Source organism: Ranitomeya imitator, chromosome 6 (assembly GCF_032444005.1).
Source record: "Ranitomeya imitator isolate aRanImi1 chromosome 6, aRanImi1.pri, whole genome shotgun sequence".
Classification (NCBI taxonomy): domain Eukaryota; kingdom Metazoa; phylum Chordata; class Amphibia; order Anura; family Dendrobatidae; genus Ranitomeya; species Ranitomeya imitator.
The window spans coordinates 212,103,894-212,124,669 of record NC_091287.1 but is presented as its reverse complement, the minus strand read 5'-3'; the positions used below and the strand labels follow the sequence as shown (position 1 = coordinate 212,124,669).

Genomic DNA, 20,776 nt, shown 5'->3' with positions numbered 1-20,776 from the left:
CTAATTTGCACAATAATTTGGAACACTGTGTACATTGGATCTTTTATCACCAGCAGCGTATCATCCCACTTTCCCCTGAACACCTTTCTGCATTTATGCTAGAAGCATCAACCGCTTACCCAGGATCAGCAGCAGCTGGAATAAAACCATGGCTCTTTGAGTCATTATGCCCTGTACCCAAGGTGAGGGGGCATACGCCCTCTGTACAGAATTTATTATCCTGTGATGACTTGTTGTTTCCTCGAGTATTCTCAGATAGATTAGTGGCATAAAACTGCTCTCCCTAATGTCTACATGGCAGAGCCTCGGCGTCTCCTCTGTGACGCACACTACATGGCAGAAGCCTCAGCGTCTCCTCTGTGACGCACACTACACGGCAGAGCCTCGGCGTCTCCTCTGTGACGCATACTACACGGCAGAGCCTTGGCGTCTCCTCTGTGACGCACACTACACGGCAGAGCCTAGGTGTCTCCTCTGATACACACACTACACAGCAAAGCCGCAGCGTCTCCTCTGACACACACTACACGGCAGAGCCTCGGCGTCTCCTCAGTAATGCACACTACACAGCAGAGCCTCGGCGTCTCCTCTGACACACACTACACGGCAGAGCCTCGGCGTCTCCTCTGACACACACACTACACAGCAGAGCCTCGGCGTCTCCTCTGACTCGGTGTCTCCTCTGATACACACACTACACAGCAAAGCCGCAGCGTCTCCTCTGACACACACTACACGGCAGAGCCTCGGCGTCTCCTCTGATGCACACTACACGGCAGAGCTTCGGCGTTTCCTCTGACGCACACTACACGGCAGAGCCTCGGCATCTCCTCTGTGAGGCACACTACACGGCAGAGCCTCCTCGTTGTCTCCTCTGTGACGCACACTACACGGCAGAGCCTCGGCATCTCCTCTGTGAGGCACACTACACGGCAGAGCCTCCTCGTTGTCTCCTCTGTGACGCACACTACACGGCAGAGCCTCGGCGTCTCCTCTGACACACACTACACAGCAGAGCCTCGGCATCTCCTCTGACACACACTACACAGCAGAGCCTTGGCGTCTCCTCTGACTCGGTGTCTCCTCTGATACACACACTACACAGCAAAGCCGCAGCGTCTCCTCTGACACACACTACACGGCAGGAGCCTCGGCGTCTCCTCTGTGACGCACACTACACAGCAAAGCCTCGGCGTCTCCTCTGTGACGCACACTACACAGCAAAGCCTCGGCGTCTCCTCTGTGACGCACACTACACGGCAGAGCCTCCTCGTTGTCTCCTCTGTGACGCACACTACACGACAGGAGCCTCGGCGTCTCCTCTGTGACGCACACTACACAGCAAAGCCTCGGCGTCTCCTCTGTGACGCACACTACACGGCAGAGCCTCCTCGTTGTCTCCTCTGTGACGCACACTACACGACAGGAGCCTCGGCGTCTCCTCTGTGACGCACACTACACAGCAAAGCCTCGGCGTCTCCTCTGTGACGTACACTACACGGCAGAGCCGTGTAACGGATATTGGATGAAATAAACAGTGAAAATATGAATAGTCACTAAGCAGTGAATGTGCAAAATAAAACAGCTGGAGTGCTTCTTTAAGTAAAACAAGGAACTTCATAAGCCGCATGCATTTCACCATTGGCCACGGTTTTAAAATATAGTTTTTAGCAGCGCAGTCCTTAACAGGAGAAATTTATTTTTGGGATGAGTTTAATATGCAAGACCAGCCCTGCGAAAAACTGTCACATAACCATGGCAATGCATGGTAAACTGAGGAATGAGTGAAAATATATTACAAAAAACCCTCAATAAATATAAGCAAAGTTTATCTGAGCAAATTGGGCAGCTAATTAATTTTTACCTAATAACTTCCTTGCTTGGTTTTTTAGATTTCTTTGTAATTTCCACAGGAGCTGGGAGAGCCACTTCTGGCAAAGGTTCTTCTACTATGGTGTCCTCGTCACCCAAAATAGCAGCCTGCTGAGAAAAATCCATGTCCTGCATAAACGACATACTGCGCTTCAAAGCTAAAAGCCGTTCCTAGAATCAAAAAGGACAGAGCAGCAGGAACTTTACACTTCCCTTCATAGCAAGATGTGCTATGATGGATGGATGGATGGATGGATGTATGGATGGATGGACAGATGGATGGACGGACAGGTGGGTGGATGGAAATGACATTTACTCGGTCCTAATGTTATTTTGGAATGTTCATGCAGCATGATTTGGTCATAATCATTAGCATCAAAATGTCAGGAAGACCAACTCAAAGCTTCCAAATGATGAAGAAAAAATGAAAGGCACAAAGCCTCAAACTAAAAGCTACGCCATACATACATAATTGAAATCATATACTGTTAGTTTATCTATTGCAAGGGAAAAAGTAACCCAACATTGCATGGACACAAAGAAAATGTTGGAAATTAGTTCTAGAAAGATTCTTGTGATATGTGTAGAAACATAGTGCAGGGGCAGTCTGAATGCCTGAAAGGGAACCTATCACCAGGTCCATGCCACTCCATCTGAAAGCAACATGATGCAGAAGCAGAGATCCTGATTCCAGTGATGTGTCACTGAGCTGAATGCTGTCATATTGATAACAATCACTGTTTTATCAGCTGCACATCTGGCAGTTATGTGAATGTTGAGCTCTGCGGGGTTATACAGAGCTCATCAATATGTCTGACTACCTGGCAGCAGATTTACTAGTCCTCTAATGAAAAAAATCAGTGTTCATCAGCAAGGGATTATGAAAACTACACTAAACATCGCAAGAATCAGGGTCTCTGTCTCTTCATCATGTTGCTCAGATTGGGGACAGATTCTCTAATGTATTTCCGTCATTTGTGCCATCACCATTTACGTGAAGTCTGGACAGGAAACTTAGGTTACGGTACAACAATTAAACTGTAGTTTTCATGTAAAACTTGTCTTTAGCTGGACGCACTAAATAATTGTTTTGTTAAAAATGATTGTTTTACAGTCAAACACATGTGCCAAATTAAATACTAAAATGGATTCTCTATTGTGTTGCATGCTTGCTAATGATGGAAAAAAGTTAATGAAAAATAAGAGGAAAAAAACAAAACAAAGAACAAATAAAAGATATACATGTATAGAATTGAATGTGCTCAAAGGGCTTGTCCAATATAGAAAGAAAAAAAATAACACATGGGTGTGCTTAACATAAAAACCTTCCCACTCCTCCGCAGACTGAGATCTTGCCAATCTGGCAAATCTCCCAGGCTCTGGAAGCGATGACTTTATAGTTCGAAAGTCACAGGACCGTAGAAGCTTGTAATTAGCTGCAGTGGTCGGGTGACTGGATCATCAGATGTCCTAGGTCCTCCCTGTGCTGCATTCTCAGGAAGGGGAGTATGTAACTTTTTTTTTTTTTTATTTTAAGCGCATACATGCCAAAAAAAAAAAAAAAAAAAAGTAAAATAAATTCCCTTATATTGGACAACCTTTTTAACCCTTACCTTACTCATCATCTTGAATCCCGTATGTAGTAGCTTCTTTGCCAACTTATAGTAGACTGTCTCTGGGCGGTTGTAAGTCATAGCATTATCACACATAAGCTTAAAGTCGGCCTGTAAAACAGTCATTTAAATGCAAAATATTACTGCAAGGGAACAATTGGGTGGTCACTGGTGCAGGAGGTACCTCCTGGAGGTATTCCTCCAGTGAGATATGGCCATATTTTACGTCATTTACCAAGCGGTATCAATGAATCAGTGAAAAACAAAGAATGCAAACATTTGCGCAACAAAATCACTAACTTTTTAATGATTACAGCGACACCTTTTTACGACACTGACAAATTATGAATTACCGTCCCCTGGATTCAGAGGTGCAACAATCACAATCAGTTTCCAGAATCAATAGCAACAGTTTATCTTCTTAGGTGCAGCTGTCAATAGCGACATGGCTCCTAGATGGTTAAGCCTTCAGCCCATTGCTAGCTGGCAACATGATCAGGGGGTGCCCATGGCTACTATGACAACTTGAGGCCAATAGTCCGACAGCTATGGTGGCCTGTTTAGCCCTGCAATAAGCAGAGTCTAAAAGGAAATGTGTCAGTGTAAAACTGAGAGGTACGTAAGTATTGCATGGACCAATGATCAGAGTCTCAAATATTCAAGTCCCTTAGATGGACTAAGTATTATAAAAAACTAAACATTCCAGAACTGCTGTTTATTTGTTCATGTTGCCTCCTAAAAGTCAGTCTAAGGCTAAGTTTACATTAGCGTATCTGTGCACAGCGTATGCCTGCATTTAGATCCGCATAGATCCACATGCATATTGCGTACCTATATTTAACATTGTGTACGCAGGGACATGTGTTTGCATCAGTTTATATGCGCATATGTCCGCATGCGTTGCTTCGCAGTGCCCGCCGAACGCAACATGTTGCTTTTTGTTGCGTCAAATATGCAAAGGCATGTGCATGAGTGCGTCAAAACAACGCATTACTGTCTATGGGAACGCATTGTTATGCAAGGACATGCATAAGCATGCGTTCGATGCGCATGCGTACATTGGACTGAGATTGTTCAGGAAATGATTTCATCATCTCCAAATTCCCAGCTGTATAAAAGGGGGTGTGGAAACTGGAAGTCCAGTACTCTCAAGACTCTGGATGTGATCTCAAGACTCTGTATGCAAGTATAGAAGCTATGAAAATGTCTGTGTCTCTCACTGCAGTCTGTACTCTGTACTTATGTTTTGTTTTCTGTTCGTTCTAGACTGTGCGTGGCTCCGGTCTTGGATTGCTCCTGTCTGGTGGTGTTCTACTGGCCCTCTCAGTTGCTACTTAATGTAAGTATGAGTGTCTGTACTACTATGTTGCTCTACCCACTTTCACACACTTCGTCACTTTGTATTAGGTTTTACTTTCTTTTCCTTGTAGACTGTGCAGTGCTGCTGTCCCAATGTTGTGCTGCTGTCCTGGTGCTGTGCTGTGCTGTTGGACTACTGCCTGTAATGTAAGTATTGGCGTCCATTGTGTTTTTAATGTTGGCTTTTTTTTCCTTTTTTTTTTTCTTTTCTTTAGCTACATTGTTGTTGGCTCTTTTAACAAAGTTCAATTTTTCTTATCTTCCTTTTTTTTGGAAGTGCATTGAACAGCAAAGTGGATTGCTGCTGAAGGGAAAAAAATATATAATCTCTTTAAGGGTATGTGCACACGTCAGGATTCCTTGCAGAAATTTTCCTGACAAAAAACGGACATTTCTGCCAGAAATCCGCATGCGTTTTTTCATGCGTTTTTGTGCATTTTATCCCAAATGCATAGAATAGCGGTAAAAACGCAGAAAATCCGCAAAATTAATGAACATGCTGCTTTTTATTACCGCAATGCGTTTTTTTTTCGCATAATGTATGCGTTTTTATAGCGTTTTTACCGCGAAAAAACCTGAACGTGTGTACATAGCCTAAATCTTCAGCTTAGCGAGTGTGAACAGGCTAATTGTGACCTGAGCGCAAGTGCAAACGACGGTAAGTGTGTGACTTGTGATTCGGTCTCTTTGGATTCAGGGAGTTTCCAAGAGAGGAATTGCTGTCTGTATTTTATTAATACTTTGTATTTATTTTTATTTAACTTTACTGTCTGGTGCAATCCCCATTAGGAAATGTGCTCCACTCTTGTTAATGCCATCCAGTGTACATCTTGCCACATGTATGCAGTCCTTGAGCAGCCGGTCGAGGGTGCATACTGCTGTGCGAGATGTGAGCACGTTGTGCATTTGGAAGCCCAGATTCTGAATCTAAATGTGCAGATGGTAACACGGAGATCCATTGACAATATGGAAAGGAGTCTTCTGCTCACTGAGTAGATGCTCAATGGGATAGATGAGGCGGGGGATGGTAGGATGGAGCTGCAGGACAGTGGCTTAAGGATTGGTGTAGGAAGGAGGGGTTTTGGTTCCTGCAGAACTGGGCCGACTTCTCTGTTGGCTACAGGTTCTACGCTAGGGAAAGGCTGCACCTCAAAGGGGAAGGTGCAGCTGTGCTGGGGGAGAAAATGGCTAGAAGGTTGGAGGAGTGTTTAAACTAGGGTTTTGGGGAGGGGGGGGGGGGGGATAGTGCAGATAGATACCTGGGCACAAATAAGGAAGATGGGGTGGCGGTGGCATGGGGGGTGGGGTTAGAACAGTTAATAATTTAAGAAAGAATAGAGGTACAGAGAGATACGTAAAGTGTATGTATACTAATGCCAGAAGCCTCACCAACAAAATGGAGGAATTAGGCTGGGTTCACACTGCGTTCCACGTGTCCGTTAGATGGACTACGTTACACCGCAGCATAACGCGGTGTAACGTAGTCTCTTAACGCCGCCATTGAATACAATGTCAGACGCATCGCTAGCGCACGCCCACAATGGGCGTGCGCTAACCATGTGCCGTCATTGAGTGACGGACCCCGAGACGCGGGCTGCAGCGTTTCCAGGTCCGTCACACCTAGCGCAGATAGAGCTAGCAGATGCTCTATCTGCGCTAGCGTGCTGCCATACCGGCACTTGCGTTTACAGCGGCCCGTTAACGTATGTGTTGAACGGGCTGCTGTAAACGCAATGTGAACCCAGTCTTAGAATTAATGGTGTTGAAGAATAATTATGACATGGTGGGGATATCTGGAACATGGCTGGATGAGAGCCATGACTGGGCTGTTAACTTGCAGGGCTATAGCCTGTTCAGAAATGACCGTACAGATAAGCGAGGGGGTGGGGTGTGTCTATATGTAAAATAATCCTTAAAACCCATCCTACGTGATAATATAGGTGAATCTAATGAAAATGTAGAGTCCCTGTGGGTGGAGATAAGGGGAGGGGGAAAAATAATAAAATTACTAATAGGGGTTTGTTATAAATCTCCAAAAATAATGGAAGCAACGGAGAATATCCTCGTAAAGCAAATAAAAGAAGCTGCGACTCAAGGATAAGTCATTATTATGGGGGACTTCAACTAACTTGAAATATATTGGGGAACAGAAACCTGCAGTTCCAGAAAAGGTAATCAGTTTTTGACAACTATGAGACAATTACCTTTCACAACTGGTTCAGGACCCAACAAGAAGGGGGGCACTGCTAGACCTAATATTACATAGTTACATAGTTATTAAGGTTGAAGGAAGACTATATGTCCATCTAGTTCAACCCATAGCCTAACCTAACATGTTGATCCAGAGGAAGGCAAAAAAACCCCATGTGCAAAGAGTAAGCTCCACATTGGGGAAAAAAATTCCTTCCCGACTCCACATACGGCAATCAGACTAGTTCCCTGGATCAACGCCCTATCAAGGAATCTAGTGTATATACCCTGTAACATTATACTTTTCCAGAAAGGTATCCAGTCCCCTCTTAAATTTAAGTAATGAATCACTCATTACAACATCATACGGCAGAGAGTTCCATAGTCTCACTGCTCTTACAGTAAAGAATCCGCGTCTGTTATTATGCTTAAACCTTTTTTCCTCCAACCGCAGAGGATGCCCCCTTGTCCCTGTTTCAGGTCTATGATTAAAAAGATCATCAGAAAGGTCTTTGTACTGTCCCCTCATATATTTATACATTAAAATAAGATCACCCCTTAGTCTTCGTTTTTCCAAACTAAATAGCCCCAAGTGTAATAACCTATCTTGGTATTGCAGACCCCCCAGTCCTCTAATAACCTTGGTCGCTCTTCTCTGCACCCGCTCCAGTTCAGCTATGTCTTTCTTAAACACCGGAGACCAGAACTGTGCACAGTATTCTAAGTGTGGTCGAACTAGTGACTTGTATAGAGGTAAAATTATGTTCTCCTCATGAGCATCTATGCCTCTTTTAATGCATCCCATTATTTTATTTGCCTTTGTAGCAGCTGCCTGACACTGGCCACTGAATTTAAGTTTGTCATCCACCCATACACCCAGGTCTTTTTCATTGACGGTTTTGCCCAGAGTTTTAGAATTAAGCACATAATTATACATCTTATTACTTCTACCCAAGTGCATGACCTTACATTTATCCCCATTAAAGCTCATTTGCCATTTATCAGCCCAAGCTTCTAGTTTACATAAATCATCCTGGAATATAAAATTGTCCTCCTCTGTATTGATTACCCTGCAGAGTTTAGTGTCATCTGCAAATATTGAAATTCTACTCTGAATGCCCCCTACAAGGTCATTAATAAATATGTTAAAAAGAAGAGGGCCCAATACTGACCCCTGTGGTACCCCACTGCTAACCGCTACCCAGTCCGAGTGTGCTCCATTAATAACCACCCTTTGTTTCCTATCCCTGAGCCAGCTCTCAACCCACTTGCACATATTTTCCCCTATCCCCATTATTCTCATTTTATGTATCAACCTTTTGTGTGGCACCGTATCAAAAGCTTTTGAAAAGTCCATATACACTACATCCACTGGGTTCCCTTGGTCCAATCTGGAACTTACCTCTTCATAGAAACTGATCAAATTAGTCTGACATGAACGGTCCCTAGTAAACCCGTGCTGATACTGGGTCATGAGGTTATTCCTCTTCAGATACTCCAGTATAGCATCCCTTAGAATGCCCTCCAGTATTTTACCCACAGTAGAGGTTAAGCTTACTGGCCTATAATTTCCGAGTTCAGTTTTTGTCCCCTTTTTGAATATTGGCACCACATTTGCTATACGCCAGTCCTGTGGCACAGACCCTGTTATTATGGAGTCTTTAAAGATTAAAAATAATGGTCTATCAATGACTGTACTTAATTCCTGCAGTACTCGAGGGTGTATCCCATCCGGGCCCGGAGATTTGTCAATTTTAGTGATTTTTAGACGCCGCCGCACTTCCTGCTGGAATATTAATCAACAGGCCAGACCGCATAGCAAATGTAAGGGTTGGGGGTCACTTGGGGAATAGTGTTCACGAAATAGTAAGTTTTCTTGTATCCTATAATAAGATGTGTAGTAGAGGGGTTACAAGGACACTAAACTGCAGGAGGGCAAATTTCCAACGGATGAGAGAGGATCTTGGTGCAATTAACTGGGACGATATCCTGTGACATAAAAATACACAAAGAAAATGGGAGACGTTTATTAGCATCCTGGATAGGACCTGTGCACAGTATATACCGTATGGGAATAAACATACTAGAAATAGGAGGAAACCAATACGGCTAAATAGAGCTGTAAGGGGCGCAAGAAGGGACGAAAAGAAAGCATTTTGAAAATTAAAGGAAGTAGGTAGTGATGAGGCATTAAATAAATACAGAAAATTAAATAAATTCTGTAAAAAGCAAATCAAGGAAGCAAACATTGAGACAGAGAGACTCATTGCCAGAGAGAGTAAAAATAATCCTAAAATATTCTTTAACTACGTAAGTAGTAAGAAACTAAAAAGTGATAGCGTTGGCCCCCTTAAAATGGTGAAATGGTGGATGAGGATGAGGAAAAAGCCAATATGCTAAATGACTTTTTTCATCAGTATTTACACAAGAAAATCCCATGGCAGACAAAATGACTAGTGATAAAAATTCCCAATTAAATGTCACCTGCTTAACCCAGCAGGAAGTACGGCGGAGTCTAAAAATCACTAAAATTGACAAATCTCCGGGCCCAGATGGGATACACCCACGAGTACCGCAGGAATTAAGTACAGTCATTGATAGACCATTATTTTTAATCTTTAAAGACTCCATAATAACAGGGTCGGTGACACAGGACTGGCGTATAGCAAATGTGGTGCCAATATTCAAAAGGGGAGAAAAACTGAACTCGGAAATTATAGGCCAGTAAGCTTAACCCCTTAGCGACAGAGCCAATTTGGTACTTAATGACCGAGCCAATTTTTGCAATTCTGACCACTGTCACTTTATGAGGTTATAACTCTGGAACGCTTCAACGGATCCCGCTGATTCTGAGATTGTTTTTTCGTGACATATTGTACTTCATGTTAGTGGTAACATTTCTTCGATATTACTTGCGATTATTTATGAAAAAAAACGGAAATATGGCGAAAATTTTGAAAATTTTGCAATTTTCAAACTTTGTATTTTTATGCCCTTAAATCAGAGAGATATGTCACGAAAAATAGTTAATAAATAACATTTCCCACATGTCTACTTTACATCAGCACAATTTTGGAAACAAAATTTTTTTTTTTGTTAGGGAGTTATAAGGGTTAAAAGTTGGCCAGCAATTTCTCATTTTTACAACACCATTTTTTTTTTAGGGACCACATCACATTTGAAGTCATTTTGAGGGGTCTATATGATAGAAAATAACGAAGTATGACACCATTCTAAAAACTACACCCCTCAAGGTTCTCAAAACCACATTCAGGAAGTTTATTAACCCTTTACGTGCTTCACAGGAACTGAAACAATGTGGAAGGAAAAAAATGAACATTTAACTTTTTTTTGCAAACATCTTAATTCAGAACCATTTTTTTTTATTTTCACAAGTGTAAAAACAGAAATGTAACCATAAATTTTGTTATGCAATTTCTCCTGAATACGCCAATACCCCATATGTGGGGGTAAACCACTTTTTGGGCGCACCGCAGAACTTAGAAGTGAAGGAGCGCCGTTTGACTTTTTCAATGCAGAATTGGCTGGAATTGAGATCGGACGCCATGTCACGTTTAGAGAGCCCCTGATGTGCCTAAACAGTGGAAACCCCCCACAAGTGACACCATTTTGGAAACTAGACCCCTTAAGGAACTTATCTAGATGTGTGGTGAGCACTTTGAACCCCCTAGTGCTTCAAAGAAGTTTATAACGTAGAGCCGTGAAAATAAAAAAATCGCTTTTGTTTACACAAAAATGATCCTTTCGCCCACAAATTCTTATTTTCACAAGGGTAACAGGAGAAATTAGACCACAAAAGTTGTTGTGCGATTTCTCCTGAATACGTCGATACCCCATATGTGAGGGTAAACCACTGTTTGGGCGCACCGCAGAGCTTGGAAGTAAAGTAACGCCGTTTTACTTTTTCAATGTAGAATTGGCTGGAATTGAGATTGGACGCCATGTCGCGTTTGGAGAGCCCCTGATGTGCCTAAACAGTGGAAACCCCCCACAAGTGACACCATTTTGGAAACTAGACCCCTTAAGGAACTTATCTAGATGTGTGGTGAGCACTTTGAACCTCCATGTGCTTCACAGAAGTTTATAACGTAGAGCCGTGAAAAAAAAAAAAAAAAAAAAAAAAAAAAAAAAAAAAATCGCATTTTTTTCTACAAAAATGATCTTTTTGCCCACAAATTTTTATTTTCACAAGGGTAACAGGAGAAATTAGACCACTAAAGTTGTTGTGCAATTTCTCCTGAGTACGTCGATACCCAATATGTGGGGGTAAACCACTGTTTGGGCGCACCGCAGAGCTTGGAAGAGAAAGAGTGCCGTTTTACTTTTTCAATGTAGAATTGGCTAGAATTGAGATCGGACGCCATGTCGCGTTTGGAGAGCCCCTGATGTGCCTAAACAGTAGAAATCCCCCACAAGTGACCCCATTTTGGAAACTAGACCCCCCATGGAACTTATCTAGATGTGTGGTGAGAACTTTGAATACCCAATCACAGAAGTTTAGAATGCAGAGTCGTGAAAAAAAAATAAAATTTTTTTTTCCACAAAAAAGATATTGTAGCCCCCAAGTTTTTATTTTCACAAGGGTAACAGGAGAAATTGGACTGCAATAGTTGTTGTCCAATTTATCCCGAGTACGCTGATGCGCCATATGTGGGGGTGAACCACTGTTTGGGCGCACGGCAGAGCTCGGAAGGGAAGGAGCGCCTTTTTGGAATGCAGACTTTGATAGAATGGTCTGTGGGCATTATGTTGCGATTGCAGAGCCCCTGATGTACCTAAACTGTAGTAACCCCCCACAAGTGACCCCATTTTGGAAACTAAACCCCCCAAGGAACTTATCTAGATGTGTGGTGAGAACTTTGAATGCCCAAGTGCTTCACAGAAGTTTAGAATGCAGTCATAAAAAAAAAAATATATATATTTTTCCACAAAAAAGATTTTGTAGCCCCCAAGTTTTTATTTTCACAAGGGTAACAAGAGAAATTGGACCCCAGAAGTTGTTGTCCAATTTATCCCGAGTACGCTGATGCCCCATATGTGGGGGTAACCCACTGTTTGGGCGCACGGCAGAGCTCAGAAGGGAGGGAGCACCATTTGACTTTTTGAGCGCAAAATTGGCTGTCGTGTTTGGAGACCCCCTGATGTAACTAAACAGTGGAAACCCCCCAATTCTAGCTCCAACCCTAACCCCAACACACCCCTAACCCTAATCCCAACCTGATCCATAATCCTAATCACTAACCCTAACCATAATCACAACCCTTACCCCAAAACAACCCTAATGTCAACCCTAACCATAACCCTAAATCCAAGACACCCCTAATCCTAATCTCAACCCTAACCTCAAACCTAACCCTAATCCCAATACACCCCTAATCACAACCCTAACCCTAATCCCAAACCTAACCCTAATCCCAAGCATAACCCTAATGCCAACCTTAACCCTAATACCAACCGTAATCCAAACCCTAACCCTAATCCCAACTCTAACCCTAACTTTAGCCCCAACCCTAGCCCTAACTTTTGCCCCAACCCTAAGGCTACTTTCACACTTGCGTCGTTTGGCATCCGCCGCAATCCGTCGTTTTGGACAAGAAACGGATCCTGCAAATGTGCCCGCAGGATGCGTTTTTTGCCCATAGACTTGTATTGCCGACGGATCGTGACGGATGGCCACACGTCGCGTCCGTCGTGCACTGGATCAGTTGTTTTGGCGGACCGTCGGCACAAAAAAACGTTCAATGAAACGTTTTTTTGTACATCGCATCCGCCATTTCTGACCGCACATGCGTGGCCGTAACTCCGCCCCCTCCTCCCCAGGACATAGATTGGGCAGCGGATGCGTTGAAAAACTACAGTCGCTGCCCACGTTGTGCACAATTTTCACAACGTGCATCGGTATGTCGGGCCGACGCATTGCGACGGCCCGGTACCGACGTAAGTGTGAAAGAAGCCTAACCCTAAATTTAGCCCCAACCCTAACCCTAAATTTAGCCCCAACCCTAACCCTAAATTTAGCCCTAACCCTAGCCCTAACCCTACCCCTAACCCTAGCCCTACCCCTAATTTTAGCCCCAACTGCGGTTCTCCTGCCGGCCGGCAGATGGAGACAGATGGCGGGCGCACTGCGCATGCGCCCGCCATTTTCTTCTGCCGGCGGCCAGGAGGAGCAGCAAGAGGATCCAGGGACACAGGTGAGTATTGTAGGGTCCCCGAATCCCCCTATTTCTCTGTCCTCTGATGTGCGATCACATCAGAGGACAGAGAATTACACTTTACTTTTTTTTTTTTTTTGTGCGGTCGCCGGTAAACAGTTAATTACCGGCGATCGCAAAACAGGGGTCAGTAAAACCGACCCCGATCATGCTCTTTGGGGTCTCGGCTACCCCCGGCAGCCGAGACCCCAAAGATTCTTGTGGGGCCGGCCGACGCACTGCGCATGCGCCCGCCATTTTTAAGATGGCGGCACCCACCTGGAGCCACGAGGAGCACTGGGGGAGATAGGCAAGTATTGAGGGGCCACCTGGGACCCCTTTTCTCTGTCCTCCGATGTGCGATCACATCAGAGGACAGAGAAATTAAAAAGAGATCGCTTTTTTTTTTTTTTTTTTTGCGATCGCCGGTAAACGGTTAATTACCGGCGATCGCAAATGCGGGGAGGGTAAAAAACCCCCCGAATCATGTTCTCTGGGGTCTCGGCTACCCCCTGCAGCCGAGACCCCAGAGAAAATCCGACTCTGGGGGGCGCTATTTACTTTTTCCACAGAGCCGTTAATTAACGACGCTGTGGTTTAAGTACCCTTAGCGGCCGCCGTTAAAAGGCGTATCGGCGGTTGCTAAGGGGTTAACCTCTACTGTGGGTAAAATCCTGGAGGGTATTCTAAGAGATGCTATGCTGGAGTATCTGGGGAAAATATGTTTAAGTGGGTTAAGAGTTTGCTCAGGGATAGGAAACAAAGGGTGGCCATTAAAGGGAACCGGTCACCCCCAAAATGGAAGGTGAGCTAAGCCCACCGGCATCAGGGGCTTATCTACAGCATTCTGGAATGCTGTAGATAAGCCCCCGATGTATCCTGAAAGATGAGAAAAAGAAGTTAGATTATACTCACCCAGGGGAGTTCCCTCTACGGTGGGCGTCACGGTCCGGGCCTCCCATCTTCTTATGATCACGTCCTCTTCTTGTCTTCACACCGCAGCTCCGGCGCAGGCGTACTTTGTCTGCCCTGTTGAGGGCAGAGCAAAGTACTGCAGTGCGCAAGTGCCGGGAAAGGTCAGAGAGGCTCGGCGCCTGCGCACTGCAGTACTTTGCTCTGCCCTTAACAGGGCAGACGAAGTACTCCTGCGCCAGAGCCGCAGCATGAAAATAAGAAGAGAACGTCATCGTAAGAAGATAGGAGGCCCCGGATCGCGACGTCCATCGGACCGGACCGCAGTGGGGACCGCTCCTGGGGGAGTATAATCTAATCTCTTTTTCTCATCTTTCAGGATACATCGCAGCTTATCTACAGAATGCTGTAGATAAGCCCCTGATGACGGTGGGCTTAGCTCATCTTCCATTTTGGGGGTGACAGGTTCCCTTTAACCTTCGTTCGGCTGACTAGGTACAATTGTAACTATTCCGTTTTAAAATTGCAATAACTTTTTTTTTGAAAAGCCGTAGAGGGCTGAAATTGCAGTTTTGGTCCAGAATATATTGGCCAAATATCACAGTGGAGGTATATATGAAGGTACAATTGTACCTCTGCAGCCTGTTAACGTTGTAAAATTATGCAGCCTGACGAAGGTTAATGGAGCACACTCAGACTGAGTCGCGGCTAGCAGTGGGGTACCACAGGCAGGGCCGCCATCAGGGCATTACAGCCGTTACTGCTGTATGGGGCCCAGTCAGCAGCAGTACACAGAGGTGCCTGCAGATCCGGGGCCCCACTGTTGTGCTTCTACTGATCGGGCCCCATCGTGCACTAAAATACTGTGCACTGCAGCGCACACGTCGGCGCTGGGACCCGGGAGCCTTCTTGGAGCTGTGCACGGCCGTCTCACCTAGTCGGCTGCGCAGCTCCTGCTCGGCTGTAGCTAGAATGTATGGGCTCCCTGCAGGTCCTGACTACAGCCCATACATTCTAGCCGTCTCAGTAGTGAATGTGCTAGAATGTAGGGGCTCCTGTCAGGTCCTCAGCAACCCATACATTCTAGCTGCTGCTTCACTGCTGGAAACACTAGACGCCCTGGGAACGACTGAGGTAAGTATAAAAAAACATTTTTGTTTTTTTAAATAGGTGAGGTGGGGGGGGGGGGGGTGAGACTGCAGATGATGAAGTGTGTTTTAGGGAGTACTGCACATGATGAAATGATAGGGGGCTGCAAATGATGAAGTGTATTTGAGGGGGTACTGCACATGAAATGATAGGGGGCTGCAAATGATGAAGTAAGGGGGACTGCAGATGAAGTGAAGGGGGGATAGGGAACTGCAAATGATGTGGGGGTGATGTGGACTGCAAATGATGATGGGGCCTGCAAATGATGTGGGGGGACTGCAACTGATGTGGGGGTGATGTGGACTGCAACTGATGTGGGGGTGATGTGGACTGCAACTGATGTGGGGGTGATGTGGACTGCAACTGATGTGGGGGTGATGTGGACTGCAACTGATGATGTGGGGGTGATGTGGACTGCAACTGAAGATGTGGGGGTGATGGGGCCTGCAAATAATGTGGAGGTGATGTGGACTGCAAATGATGACGTGGGGGTGATGGGGCCTGCAAATGATGTGGGGGTGATGGGGACTGCAAATGATGTGGGGGGACTGCAAATGATGTAGGGGACTGCAAATGATGATGTGGGGGTGATGGGGCCTGCAAATGATGTGGGGGTGATGTGGACTGCAAATGATGATGTGGGGGTGTTGGGGCCTGCAAATGATGTGGGGGTGATGGGGACTGCAAATGATGTGGGGGGACTGCAAATGATGATGTGGGGGTGATGGGGACTGCAACTGATGTGGGGGTGATGTGGACTGCAAATGATGTGGGGGTGATGTGGACTGCAAATCATGATGTGGGGGTGATGTGGACTGCAAATGATGATGTGGGGGTGATGGGGACAGGAAATGATGTGGGAGTGATGGAGACTGCAGATGATGAAGTGTGTTTGAAGGGGTTCTGCACATTATGAAATGATAGGGGGCTGCAAATGATGAAGTAAGGGGGACTGCAGATGAAGTGACGGGGGGATAGGGGACTAAATGATGAAGTGGGGGTGATGGGGACTGCACATGAAGTGAGTGTGAGGGACGTGGACAGCAATTGAATTGAAGGTGGAGGTGGGAAGAGCAAATGGTGTATTGAAGGTGGGGAGAGCAAATAATGAATTTTGAGGGTGGGGAAGAGCAATTAATAAGAATAGAGGGTGGGAGAGAGAGAAGACATGGCAATGAATTTAGGCAGAAGGGGCATGTAACTATAATGAATTGGGGTAAGGGTTAGAGCGGGAGGTAAATAGTGGGGGTCGTTGAGGATAAAGTGACTGGTAATAAATTGGGAGAAAAAATACAGGTGCTAATTAATTTATATATTAAATGGGGAAAGTGGCTATATACAGATAGTGGGGGCACAGTGGCGGATTATAATTTCTATTTGGAACGGTGGGTTGCATAATAACCAATTATATATTAATGGTGGGTGAACGTCTGTAGTCAGATGTGTAGTGTAGAAGAAAGGGAAAAAATGGGGAATGTGCTCTGGAAGCGGTGCTCTAGATCAGGGGTCCCAAACTCCAGTCCTCAAGGCCCACCAACAGGTCATGTTTTCAGGATTTCCTTTGCATTGCACAGGTGATGCAATTATTACCTGGGCAAGACTAAGGAAATCCTGAAAACATGACATGTTGGTGGGCCTTGAGGACTGGAGTTGGGGACCCCTGCTCTAGATAACTATGTTATTTTATGCAGAGACGAGTCCTGGCAGAAAGAAGTGATAGCGGTCTGCGCTGGATTAACCCCTTCATCACCCAGCCTATTTTGACCTTAACCCCTTCATGACCCAGCCTATTTTGACCTTAAAGACCTTGCCGTTTTTTGCAATTCTGACCAGTGTCCCTTCATGAGGTAATAACTCAGGAACGCTTCAATGGATCCTAGCGGTTCTGAGATTGTTTTTTCGTGACATATTGGGCTTCATGTTAGTGGTAAATTTAGGTCAATAAATTCTGTGTTTATTTGTGATAAAAACGGAAATTTGGCGAAAATTTTGAAAATTTCGCAATTTTCACATTTTGAATTTTTATTCTGTTAAACCAGAGAGTTATGTGACACAAAATAGTTAATAAATAACATTTCCCACACGTCTACTTTACATCAGCACAATTTTGGAAACAAAATTTTTTTTTGCTAGGAAGTTATAAGGGTTAAAATTTGACCAGCGATTTCTCATTTTTACAACGAAATTTACAAAACCATTTTTTTTAGGGACCACCTCACATTTGAAGTCAGTTTGAGGGGTCTATATGGCTGAAAATACCCAAAAGTGACACCATTCTAAAAACTGCACCCCTCAAGGTGCACAAAACCACATTCAAGAAGTTTATTAACCCTTCAGGTGCTTCACAGCAGCAGAAGCAACATGGAAGGAAAAAATGAACATTTAACTTTTTAGTCACAAAAATGATTTTTCAGCAACAATTTTTTTATTTTCCCAATGGTAAAAGGAGAAACTGAACCACGTACGTTGTTGTCCAATTTGTCCTGAGTACGCTGATACCTCATATGTGGGGGTAAACCACTGTTTGGGCGCACGGCAGGGCTTGGAAGGGAAGGAGCGCCATTTGACTTTTTGAATGAAAAATTGGCTGCACTCTTTAGCGGACACCATGTCACATTTGGAGAGCCCCCGTGTGCCTAAAAATTGGAGCTCCCCCACAAGTGACCCCATTTTGGAAACTAGACGCCCCAAGGAACTTATCTAGATGCATAGTGAGCCCTTTAAACCCCCAGGTGCTTCACAAATTGATCCGTAAAAATGAAAAAGTACTTTTTTTTCACAAAAAAAGTTTTCTAGCCTCAATTTTTTCATTTTCACATGGACAACAGGATAAAATGGATCCTAAAATTTGTTGAGCAATTTCTCCCGAGTACGCCGATACCTCATATGTAGGGGTAAACCACTGTTTGGGCACACGGCAGGGCTCGGAAGGGAAGGCGCGCCTTTTAACTTTTTGAATGGAAAATTAGCTCCAATTGTTAGCGGACACCATGTCGCATTTGGAGAGCCCCTGTGTGCCTATGCAATGGAGCTCCCCCACAAGTGACCCCATTTTGGAAACTAGACCCCCCAAGGAACTTATCTAGATGCATACTGAGCACTTTAAACCCCCAGGTACTTCACAGAAGTTTATAATGCAGAGCCATGAAAATAAAAAATAATTTTTCTTTTCTCAAAAATGATTTTTTAGCCTGGAATTTCCTATTTTGCCAATGGTAATAGGAGAAATTGGACCACAAATGTTGTTGTCCAGTTTGTCCTGAGTATGCAGATACCCCATATGTGGGGGTAAACCACTGTTTGGGCGCACGGCAGGGCTCAGAAGGGAAGGCACGCCATTTGGCTTTTTAAATGGAAAATTATCTCCAATCATTAGCGGACACCATGTCGCGTTTGGAGAGCCCCTGTGTGCCTAAACATTGGAGATCCCCCACAAATTACCCCATTTTGGAAACTAGACCCCCAAAGGAACTAATCTAGATGTGTAGTGAGCACATTGAACCCTCAAGTGCTTCACAGAAGTTTATAACGCAGAGCCATGAAAATAAAAAAATAAAAATTATTTTCTCAAAAATGAATTTTAGCCCGCAATTTTTTATTTTCCCAAGGGTAACAGGAGAAATTTGACCCCAAAAGTTGTTGTCCAGTTTCTCCTGAGTTCGCTGATACCCCATATGTGGGGGTAAACCACTGTTTAGGCACATGCTGGGGCTCGGAAGTGAAGTAGTGACGTTTTGAAATGCAGACTTTGATGGAATGGTCTGCGGGCGTCACGTTGCGTTTGCAGAGCCCCTGATGTGGCTAAACAGTAGAAACCCCCCACAAGTGTCCCCATTTTGGAAACTAGACCCCGAAAGGAACTTATCTAGATGTGAGGTGAGCACTTTGAACCCCCAAGTGCTTCACAGAAGTTCATAACACAGAGCAGTGAAAATAATAAATACGTTTTCTTTCCTCAAAATAATTTTTTAGCCCAGAATTTTTTATTTTCCCAAGGGTTACAGGAGAAATTGGACCACAAAAGTTGTTGTCCAGTTTCTCCTGAGTACGCTGATACCCCATGTGTGGGGGTAAACCACTGTTTGGGCACACGTGGGGGCTCAGAAGGGAAGTAGTGACTTTTGAAATGCAGACTTTGATGGAATGGTCTGCGGGCGTCACGTTGCGTTTGCAGAGCCCCTGGTGTGCCTAAACAGTAGAAACCCCCCACAAGTGACCCCATTTTGGAAACTAGACCCCCCAAGGAACTTATCTAGATATGTGGTGAGCACTTTGAACCCCCAAGTGCTTCACAGACGTTTACAACGCAGAGCCGTGAAAATAAAAAATAATTTTTCTTTCCTCAAAAATGATGTTTTAGCAAGCAATTTTTTATTTTCTCAAGGGTAACAGGAGAAATTGGACCCCAGTAATTGTTGCGCAGTTTGTCCTGAGTATGCTGGTACCCCATATGTGGGGGTAAACCACTGTTTGGGCACACGTCGGGGTTCGGAAGTGAGGGAGCACCATTTGAATTTTTGAATACAAGATTGGCTGGAATCAATGGTGGCGCCATGTTGCGTTTGGAGACCCCCTGAAGTGCCTAAACAGTGGAAACCCCTCAATTCTACCTCCAACACTAACCCCAACACACCCCTAACCCTAATCCCAACTGTAGCCATAACCCTAATCACAACCCTAACCCCAACACACCCCTAACCACAACCCTAACCCCAACACACCCCTAACCCTAACCACAACCCTAATTCCAACCCAACCCTAAGGCTATGTGCCAACGTTGCGGATTCGTATGAGATTTTTCAGCACCATTTTTGAAAAATCCGCGGGTAAAAGGCACTACGTTTTACCTGCGGATTTTCCGCGGATTTCCAGTGTTTTTTGTGCGGATTTCACCTGCGGATTCCTATTGAGGAACAGGTGTAAAATGCTGCGGAATCCACACAAAGAATTGGCATGCTGCGGAAAATACAACGCAGCGTTCCCGCGCGGTATTTTCCGCACCATGGGCACAGCGGATTTGGTTTTCCATATGTTTACATGGTACTGTAAACCTGATGGAACACTGCTGCGGATCCTCAGCCAAATCCGCACCGTGTGCACATAGCCTAATTCTAAAGGTATGTGCACACGCTGCAGAAAATGCTGCGGATCCGCAGCAGTTTCCCATGAGTTTACAGTTCAATGTGAACCTATGGGAACCAAAAATCGCTGTACACATGCTGCGGAAAAACTGCACGGAAACGCAGCGGTTTACATTCCGCAGCATGTCACTTCTTTCTGCGGATTCCGCAGCGGTTTTACAACTGCTCCAATAGAAAATCGCAGTTGTAAAACCGCAGTGAAATGCGCAGAAAAACCGCGGTAAATCCACGATAAATCGGCAGCGGTTTAGCACTGTGGATTTTTCAAATCCGCTGCGGAAAAATCCGCATAGGACCAGAATATGTGTGCACATACCGAAACCCT

The 20,776-nt window shown here is 44.8% G+C and overlaps 1 protein-coding gene across 6 annotated transcripts in view; it reads right to left on the bottom strand.

Moving 5' to 3' along the window:
- BRD9 (bromodomain containing 9) overlaps window positions 1–20,776 on the bottom strand; it is a 243,300-nt gene that overhangs the window by 140,967 nt on the left and 81,557 nt on the right. For 2 of the 6 annotated variants that reach the window (XM_069730459.1, XM_069730457.1), the window contains exons 6-7: window positions 3,486–3,596; window positions 1,865–1,983 (exon numbers count right to left, since the gene is read on the bottom strand). In XM_069730459.1, the coding sequence (XP_069586560.1) occupies window positions 1,865–1,983; window positions 3,486–3,596 (230 nt within the window). Of the gene's footprint in view, window positions 1–1,864; window positions 2,044–3,485; window positions 3,597–20,776 lie in introns of all 6 variants that reach the window. The other 4 variants (XM_069730455.1, XM_069730456.1, XM_069730458.1 and 1 more) reach the window with 2 other exon arrangements.